Source organism: Myotis nattereri (genome assembly GCF_964212035.1).
Source record: "Myotis nattereri genome assembly, chromosome: 3".
NCBI classification, from domain to species: domain Eukaryota; kingdom Metazoa; phylum Chordata; class Mammalia; order Chiroptera; family Vespertilionidae; genus Myotis; species Myotis nattereri.
Genome location: NC_138077.1, coordinates 180827522 through 180837916, shown reverse-complemented (window position 1 = coordinate 180837916; position 10395 = coordinate 180827522). Strand labels below are relative to the sequence as shown.

At 45.6% G+C, this 10395-nt stretch overlaps 1 protein-coding gene across 1 annotated transcript in view; it reads right to left on the bottom strand.

Moving 5' to 3' along the window:
- Nucleotides 1–640: 640 nt before the first annotated feature.
- Nucleotides 641–10395, bottom strand: part of RAB3B (RAB3B, member RAS oncogene family) — a 65350-nt gene continuing 55595 nt past the window's right edge. Inside the window, exon 5 of the mRNA XM_081087149.1 lies at nucleotides 641–3101. Coding sequence (XP_080943275.1) covers nucleotides 2914–3101 — 188 coding nt within the window. The 3' untranslated portion in view covers nucleotides 641–2913. The remainder of the gene's footprint in view (nucleotides 3102–10395) is intronic.

Below are 10395 nucleotides of genomic sequence, written 5' to 3'. Positions count from 1 at the left end.
CTTCCCCAAAATGGCCCATTGCTGGAGCAGGGAGGCTGCTGAAAGCACTGCTTGAGAGCTAGGTAAGAATTGCCTGACAGCTCATTGGTTAGAGTATTGTCCTCATATGCCAAGGTTGTGGGTTTGATCCTCAGTCAGGGCACATATAAGAATCAACCAATGAATGCATAAATAAGTGGAACAAGAAATCAATGTTCTCTCTCTCTCTCTCTCTCTCTCTCTCTCTCTCTCTCTCTCTCTCTTTCTCTCTCTCTCTCTTCCTTTCTCTCTGTAAAATCAATACAAACTAAAAATAAAGAATTGCCTGACAGAGGCAGGTACAGGGAAAGCCAGTGCTTGGGCTAGAGAAGCACTAGGCATCTTTTCCTCAGGCCCAGGGGATCTGGTTGCTTAAGAGACTGATTCTGCTTTGCATAGTGTTCAGACTAGTGTGAATAAGTTTGTTAACAGATTAGAGACATATCTTTTCTCCAGTAGGCTTGAAATCTGATGGCCTTGGAATCGAATCCTCATATAGATCTAACATTTACTAGCTGTGTGATCTTGACCAATCTCTTAACTTCTTTGGATCATAGTTTATAAGAAATGCAGTATAGAGTGTGGCGAAGAGCATAAACCTTGGAGCCTACTACCTGGGTTTGAACTCATTTTCTATCATTTACTCATTCGATGACTTTAGGCAAGCTAGAGAATCTCTTTATACCTTAATTTCCTCATGTTTAAAAGAGGTTGGTTATAGTTCCTCCCTCACAAAAATGTTGGGAAGCAAAATGAGTTAATACACGTAAAGTGCTTGGAACAATGACATCAGGGTTAGCTACAATGACATTGGGGTGATGATCTTCATTCCTTGAGTTTATGTTGCAAATCAACTGAAATGATGAAGGTGAAAAAGAGTCACAGAGTTATTAGTGCCAGAAGCTATGTTAAAGATTATCCAAATAATCCCCCTCATTTTGTAGGTGGGAAATCAAGACTCAGAGAAGAGGAGTATCTCTGGTCTGGCGTCACACTTGATTTAAGGGCAGAATCCAGGTCTCCTGATTCCAAGACCAAAGTTCTGTCCTCTGCACTGTGTCAGAGAAATCAACTTCTCCATAGGGCCGACTCTGGAGGGCCCTTAAATGTAGTCCTTGGACCTGTTGCTAGTTAATGCACTTTCCTAGGACAATGAGCTGCATCTGAAATGGAGAGAAAACTTGGAAGAGACTCCCTCCCTCACCCCCACTGACTTTTGAGGCGGCATGTTAGAGCAGGGGGAAACCGGGTTCAGGCCAGGGTTGGGAGAAAAGATTTTCAGAAATCATCACTTAGTTCCATGTCATTGTTTCAGCTAAAAACCAAACATGTGCAGGGTCTACAAACAAGCTAGTATCATGAATTAACCCATTCAGTTTGTTTCTAGAGTCAGAGGGTTTCACGTATTTTTTCTTTTCTTCAGGTATTTAATTAAGCAGCTACCTCCAGGAGTGGTTTCACATCTGATTTTTGGTAAACACTAAAGTTTCACTCCGAGGAGAATATATGAGGTTGGGATTCAAACATCTGCTTTTACTTTTCTCAATTTGTTTCAGGGTCATTCCCTCCCCACCCCCACCCCACCCCTTAAATTTATTCTGCTTTGAACCACATTTCCCAGTTGGACTACTCAGGAGTCATTGAAAGATGGGTTGGAAGAAAGGGCAGGATGGGGAGAAGATCCTATGGACACTGGTAGAAGGAAGTAGAACTATTTGATGTGGAGAAAGGGCAGATCCCAGGGGTCATGACTTCTGTTCTCAAGTCACCTCAGGGTGTCATGGGACCGAGGAATCAGACTTTGTAAGGTCTCTGACAGCAGAGCTAGTACAAACTGAGTGAGAAAAGGAAGAAGAATTCCTAGGAGTTAGATTTAAGCTTAAAACTTCTGATTATAAGAGCTGCCCAGAGATAGTGTGAACAATGAGCTCCCGTCCCTACAAGGAACGTGTGCTTTAGGGGAAGAGATCTGGTTGTGAGGCCTGACAGCCACTTGTCAGAGATAGGGATGGGAATTAACTAGTCAGGCTAGGTCAAATTTGGGATCTTACCAACTCTAAATTTTTCAGATTCTGGGAGTTTAAGAACCAATGACCAATTTCAAAGAGTTCCCACAGTTTTGAACCAGCTGGAAAGCAGCAAAATCAGAAATTCATGACCTGCTTCTTTATCTTGCCCGTGTTTCTCTTTTTTCTTTCTTGGCTTGCCCTTTCATATAGCAGGAACCTTTGACATTTTTCAGGGAATAAGCTTTTTCTTTTAAGTGTGTTTCTGACTCAGCCTTTGCTCCTTCAGCATCATTACAGAGCTCTCTGGAGATTAGGTCTGGCCTGTCACCACAGCAACTGCCCAGGCCCTGTGGGCATCCGTGGTAACAGACTTAGGGCTTGCAGAGCGAAGCTTGACTTGCAGTGTGAGGAAGCTCCACAGGGGAGCCCGATATGAAACAAGCATGTCGTGTATGGGGAGGTTTTCTTTAATAGGATTAGCTGCAGGTGGGCCTCACTTTACACAGTCGGCCAGGCCCTGGCAAGTGTGTGTGTGTGTGTGTGTGTGTGTGTGTGTGTGTGTGTCAAGTTTTGGTAAATGGAGGATATCTTATTCTAAAGGCAGAAAAGAGATTTGCTTTCCAAGTCCCTGTAGTGAATCCCCTTTGCAAAATGGAGTCTTCTTCTGTAAATCTGCACCCACATTGCAACCTGGCTGTTAGTCTAGTGCTGAGTGTCTGTGAGTGGGGCCATCTGCAGAGAACCCCTCGGGCATGCTTCCACCTCCAAGGCAGGCAAAGAACAGCAGCAACGCAGCTGGCTCGGGGCTGGGGTGGACAGAGTGTAACAGGGGAAGCAGAGAGAGTGCGGGGCCACAATGAGGGGAGGTCAGGAGGGTGGGCCTTGCCTAGCATGAGCAGTTCTGCTGCAGCAGCGGCGGGGTGTCCGAGAGACGGGTGTTCTTGGAGGCACCCAGCACGGAGGGGTCCGTGTCCAGCGAATCAGACATCTTGTCGCAAATGGCATCCACCAGGCGCTCGAAGGCCTGCCTCACACTGATATTCTCCTTGGCGCTGGCTTCAAAGAAGTCAAACCCTGCGGAGGAGAGAGATACAGATAAGGATTTTCCTTTCCCTTTCAGGCCCCCTGGTCAGACCACTCTGGATTAATACAGCCAGTGCTCAGGGGAGAAGCAAGGAGGCCTAATCCCATGGGCAGAGAATTCTGCTTCAAGGAGACAGCCCAGAGCAGGGATTACCTGTTCTGGTTTAGATCCTGGCTCTTCCATTGACCAGCTGTGTAACTCCCAGAAAGTCACCTATTCTCTTCACGAATCAATGCCCCAGTTTATAAATAGGGATAAGTTTACCTACCTCATAGAATTAGTTCAAGGACTAAAGAAGATAATGAATGTAAAATGTATATAGCCCTGTGCCTGACACCGAGGAGAGTCATTAGGTATACTTTCTAATAGAGTGAATACTTCAATATGTGTGCATAGTACTTCCCAGCTCACATCCATTATCTCACTTGATCATGATGTCATACCTGGGGGAAAGAGGGTCCAGGCAGACCCTCTCCATTTCACTAATGCAGAAACTGTGGCTGAGAGAAATAAACCAACTTGCCCAAGATAAGGCACCAGTATGAGAAGCAGGCTTTGGCCTTTTTGACCAGAGCTTTCCCTCCTCTTCCCCCTGCCTCCCTCTCCCCCTAGTCTGGCCAGCACTAGTCTAGGCTCTGGGAGGCACCCCAAGATCCACACTGAATAAGCAAAACTCTATTTGCCCTTTCCACCCACAGACACAAAGGCTTATCACCACTCAGTGGGGTGCCTTCTTCCTGAATTCCCCTGGAATTGCCCTGTATCTCTCCTTCCCCCAACAAGCCCCCACAAAAGGCCCTCAGAAAACTGCACCGAAAGCATGGGACATCCTTGACTGTTCGGTACCTTGAGATCTTTAATGACACTTTCTGTGTCAATGAACAGGACTTGGTTGTCTTAGGAGACACAAGAAAGGCCCTCCTGATTCAGACAAAGTGGCTGCTTTCCAACTGAGGAATCTTGGCCAGGTTGGGGGCAACCCTTGAAAGTCTAAGCCACTTTCTCCATCACTCCCCTGCCCTAGCCTACTCCTTCCTCTTTTGTCTGTCTACCTCTTTCCCTTCCTTTGGAGTCTGTCTTTATTTCTCCTCAAAAGCTTCTTTCTTTTTTTTCTTTTTTTCATTTTAGCTCTTCTTTTCCCCTTATGTTCCTTGCACTCTTTTCTTGGGGGTCTCTAATATTTATTGAGCACCTACTATATGCCAGACTCAATGCTAGGAGTTTTACAAATATCATCTTACTTAATCTTCCCAGCAGCCTGTTGGGTAAATAGAACCGTCTCCAATTTGTAAATGTGAAAACCAAGGCTCCAAGAGATTATATAACTCATACAAGGTCACATGGCTGTATTAGTGGAAATTGGGTCTAGATCTGGGTTTGGCTAGCTCCCAAGTCCATACACAGTCCAGCCTCCTATTTCTCCCTCTCACTTACCTTTTTCCCCCTGATGATATCTTTTCCTTCCTTTACAAGTACCTTTGGCCTCCTTTGCTTTTATCTGACTACCACCGTGTCTGAATCTGAGCAAGTCACTTCATCTTTTTGAATCACTTAACCTCTATGAGTCTCAGACACCCCATTTGTCAAATAGAAATAATAACAGTGTCTTCCAGCTGAGAGAGGTTGGGAGGACTGAGCGAGGTGATGGATAAATTGCTGTACAAAAGTTGCCTGTTATAATGACAGCTTCTTTCTGCTCTTCTTCTTTCATCTGCGTCTCTCCTCTCCACCTTTTTCATCTCCCACAAAGAAGGATGGTCTCTTTCCTCTGCCCTCCTCTCCCTGATATCCCGTTGTCTACAAAGAGGCTGAAGCCCCCAGGTACAAACAAGGCTCTTCCCCCACCCATCCCAGCTTGAAGGCTGGGATGTGAGTACAACCCCTGCCAGCCCACCTCAGCTGACAGCTTCTCCTGTGGCCCATTTCCCGACCTGAGAAAGGCAAGCTGCAAAAGTGCAGACTAATTTCAGCCTGTGATGAAGAAGGAGGCAGCTGCTGGCTCATTATCCTCAGGCCATAGAAACCTAGTCAGCTTCAGAGACCCTCCAGCATGTAGCTTTTCCTTACTGGATATCATAAAAATGGACTCTGTCTGTTGACTGGTTTATTACAAGTGACAGTGGCAGGGGAGGTGTTGGGGGTGTTGCCTGCTCCCCCCAAACAAATAAAGGGGCAAACAAATAAAGAAGTAAATAGCCTTAAACCATCAGTGTAGATGAATGTGAGGACACAGGTCAAGGCCAAGAGAACAAATGCCTTCTGAGGAAGTGGCACTGAGGGGAGATATGCCACACGGAGCAGGTGGGCAGTGGGAAGAAGCCCAGGAGTTAGACAGCCTAAATTTGAACATATCCCAGTCAGCTACCAACTGGGTGACCATAGGCAAGTTGCTTAATCTCTCTAAGCCTATCTTCTCATATTGTAGAATGGGGTAAATATTTCATACCTGATAGGGCAGTAATGAAAATTAAATGCACAAAAGTATGTCAGTTCCTCACATGTGCATAGTCCTTAACAGTTCACAAATACAAATTTTTAAATATATGTTTTTATTGATTTTTTTTTTTTTAGAGAGAGAAGAAGGGAGAGAGAGAGAGACAGAAACATCGATGGGAGAGAGAATGGGGATCGAGCCCAAAACTTGGGCATGCATCTGACCAGGAATTGAACCAGCAACGCTTTGGTTCACAGGACAATGCTCAACCAACTGAGCCACACCAGCCAGGGCCACAAATACAATTTTAGAACAACCTTGTGAAGGGATAAGGTGAGACAAGGGTTATCACTTGTAATTTGCAGATAGGGAAACTGAGGTTTAGAGATGGGGCATTAGCCAGGGCTCTATCCTTTTTTCCCCCTTGTCTTGCTCTTAGTTGGAACAGTGACAGAACACACTAGAACATTTCTAACCCAGGTAGAGAAAACCAGAGGCTGTGCAGGAATGCAGTGGAGGGAGAGAGTGGAGGGGAAGAGAGGGGGTGGAAGCCTCCAGAAGTTAGTGGGGATGGGAGCCTTTAGGGCCAGCACTGAGCAAAACTCTTCACCCAATTAACTTCTCATTTTTCAGGACCCAGCTTAGATAGGGCCTCTTCATTCTCCTTGTGCTTCCTCTGCCATAACAGATGTCACCCTGCATGCAGAAGTCCATTTGACAAGACCATGTCATTCATCTGAGTGTCTGCACCAGTGGAGTAGGTGCTTGCTGAGTACTGGTTGAATGATTAGATGAATGAACGAGGTGGGAATGAGCACGGAGGATGTGGATGAGGAGATGTGGACAGTGGGGGTCATAAGAACTCAGCTCAATGGGATGGTAGATCCTGTGCTGGGCATTGGGGACACTGAGGCGAATCAGAAACAGTTCCTACCCTTAAGGAACTCCTAGTCTAGTGTGGGAGAGACATAGTGACAATATTGTAGTGATAAAAGCTGGAATGGTGAGAAGCCAGGCGATGGTCAGGGCACAAAGTTATTTAAATGAGCCTGGGGGCCAGGGAAGGCTTCTTAGAGAAGCTGATTCCTAAAAAGATATCAGCTAAATAAAGACACATGGTTGTGAGTGTATGTGTGAGCACATGCATGTATAGCACACAGGGGAAAAGGTATGAGCACAGGCAATAGGGCAAAAAACAGCCTTGGTTTATGCTGGAATGACCATAGTAGTCTGTTATCAGAGCAGAAAGCTCCCAGTGGTGAGAGATGAGGTAGTAGGTGGCCAAACATGGAGACCTCGTATGTCATGCTGAGACTTGTCTCCACTGCCATCTCAAAGGTACCGGTGGTATGAGAACTCTGATTCCAGTAACCAGCTCATGGGTCTAGCCAGCTCTTTTGCTAGCAGAACAAGTCCAGATGCACCCCCACCTAATTATTGTCAGTCTCCTGGAAGGTTCTTCATTCGTAGGCCCAGATGGTAACCTTTTCCTCAGGTTCATTAGTAAGGATTCTCAGGAGCTGAGAATCTAGTGAGGTCACGAAGATGACAACTGATAAATCAGACTAGCCCCCAATCCTTTCCTCCCTCTAATTGGCTTCAAAACAATGGCATTTCTGCTGTCTTTAATAGGTCCCAATTCTTAACTGAATCTAATGATTCCCTCCACTCCAACATGATTATGTCTCCCCTTCCAGTCCAAAGACAGCTGTCACAGACCCACAGACCGTGTCCACACTTCCTGCTTCTGAATTTGACTTCAGAATTCTGTTCAGAAACTTGCAACCTTCTAAACTCACCCCTCCGTCCTGACACTGCCCCAGAACCTTTCTCCTTCCCTTATATGTTCAAATCCCTTCTCCATCCTTTTCTGATACCTCCTCATCTCCATCATGCATCAATCTTTTAACTCACATCCCTCTGATCACTGATGATTTTGGCAAGGAACTCACTGTCTTCCTTTCCACGCAGGGTGTTCTCATTCTCAGGAACTTTTGGTTTCATGTGGACAATCCATCCAACACCCTGGCCTCTTAATGTCTTGAACATATCATTTCAGCAACCTTTTTCTTCCACTTTGTTTCAGCTATGCCCCGTTCGTATAACCTGAGCTATTTTTAAAAAATATATATTTATTGATTGATTTCAGAGAGGAAGAGAAAGTGAGAGAGAAACATCAATAATCAGAATCATTGACTGGCTGCCTCCAGCACGTCCCCTACTGGGGATGGAGCCCGAAACCCAGGCATGTGCCCTTGGCCGGAATCGAAACGGGACCCTTCAGTCCGCAGGCCAAAGCTCTATCCACTGAGCCAAACCAGCCAGGGCTAACCTGAGCTATTTTGACTTGGCTTTGTGTCATCAGAATTAACGCAATAGCCAGCCTATTGGCTTAACACCCATTACCCTGCATGGTTGGTCTCTCTCTCTACTTCTCCAGCCTCATCTTCCTGGTTCACACCATGTTCCAGAAACATCAACACTTTCTTATTTGGTGCCTTTGCCCAGGCTATTACTTTCTAGCTCAGCCGTGGGCAAACTACGGCCCGCGGGCCGGATCCGGCCCGTTTTAAATGAATAAAACAAACAAACAAAAAGACCGTACCCTTTTATGTAATGATGTTTACTTTGAATTTATATCAGTTCACACAAACACTCCATCCATGCTTTTGCTCCGGCCCTCTGGTCCAGTTTAAGAACCCATTGTGGCCCTCGAGTCAGAAAGTTTGCCCACCCCTGTTCTAGCTCCTACTCCTAATTATCTTTATTACTCACCTGTGGAATCACTGATTCCAGAGAGCCTTTGCTTTCTCTTCCCACCCAACCCCCACCACTCAGAACATATGAAGTACCTCTCCCCTGTAATACCATGCCACCTTACCCAGTTGTTTCAGTCATATCCCAACAGGAAAATGGGAACTATTCTTAATATTTAACCCAGAGGGAACTGATTATATAGGTGATAGAAAAACTAAAAGGCCAAATAGAATAGTAAGGAAACCTATAGATTATCAACAGGGGAAAAAAGAAAGAAAAATACAACAAAACAAGCTCTGGCCAGGTAGCTCAGTTGGTTGGAGCATCGGGTTTATACTCGGTTAGGGAAAATATAAGAGTCAATCAATGAGTGCATGAATAAGTGGAACAGCAACTCAATGTTTCTCTCTTTCCCTCTCTCCCTCTCTCTCCCCTTTCCTTTCTCTCTAAAATCCTATATAATAAAAGGCTAATATGCAAACTGACCGAACAGCAGAACAACCAGTCACTATGATGTGCACTGACCACCAGGGGCCAGACGCTCAAGGCAGGAGCTATCCCCTGGTGTTCAGTGCACTCCCACAGGGGGAGTGCCGCTCAGCCAGAAGCCGAGCTCATGGTTGATGAGTGCAGCAGTGATGGTGGGTGCCTCTCCTGCCTCCACAGCAGTGCTAAGGTTGTCCAACTGACAACTTAGGCCCACTCCGCGAGTCGGACAGCCCCCAAGGGCTCCCAGACTCTGGACTGCAAGAGGGTGCAGGCCTGGCTGAGAGACCAACCCCCACCCTGTGCACGGATTTCGTGCACCGGGCCTCTAGTCAATACATAAATTAAAACAAAAACTATTACTAGGGCCAAAGGAAGCTAGAACCGTGGAAGCAGGAGTCAGGAAGAAGAGGAGCAGCCTCTACTGGAGGAGCTGACTGTGTGTGGCGGGGAGGGGAGAATGCAGGTTTCTCCCTTTTCTCATCTCCAATCATCTGTCAGTGTCTCTTCTTAGCTAATCCCCTCAGGACCTGGGAAACACAGCTTGCAAAGGTCAACACCCCAGAGTGGGTTGCAGGAAAGAGACAGAACAGGAGAAGGGTAAAGAGTGATAGCAAACAGGCTAAGGACATCTACCCAAAGGTTATTGAAATGATCTCTTTCCTATTTTACTTCCCTGGTCAATGAGGATTTTGAGGGCAGGGAATTCATTCACATCTGTGTCCCCAGGGTCCATCATGTGTTCAATGACTGTAGCAGATTATTCACTGCTGTCCCTGTAGAGGATTTTACATCCCTACAGATTGCCAAGTGGCTTGCAGTGCCTCCTTGTGGGAGGTATATATCGCCTTGTTTTGGCCAATTGGATGTGGCCATTCCAAGTCTCACCAAAAGCATTAAGAAGAGCCTTTGTGTGGTTTAGCCATCCCAGATTGGATCCCAGAGTAAGAAGTTGGAACAGAACTTCAGCTTACTTGCGGTAGCATGTAATGTGAGAAACAAACAAACAAACAACTTTACGGTATTATCTAAGCTTCTGAGTTGGGTTATATATTACCGCAACATAATCTAAAGAAATCTCACTAACATTGTGAATGAGGGTGGAAATTGAAAAGAAACTATGGCGGGCTTTTGGGAAAACACCACTGGATGATAAAATGGGAGCCTTAAGGATTTTAAGTCCAAAGGCTGAGTTTTGTATAGTACTGGGCCTGCCCTCTACTATCTGTATGGCTCAGAAAACTTACATAATCTTTTTTTTTTTTTAAAATAAAAAACAATTCTACACAAGGGGTGAAGTGGAGGGGATCAATGGGGGAAAATGGGACATGTGTAATACTTTCAACAATAAAGATAAATTTTAAAAAAATAATAATTTGAAAAAATAAAAATGAAACACCTCCACAGCCCTGGCCAGTATGATTCGGTTGGGCGCCATCCCATGCACCAAGAAGTCTCCGGTTCAGTTTCTGGACAGGGCACATGCCTAGTTTGCAGGCTCGATCCAGAAGCGGGTGTGCAGGAAGCAGCCAATCAATGTTTTGCTCTCACATCGATGTTTCTCTCTCTCCCTCTCCCTTCCTCTTTCTCTAAAAACCAATTAAAAA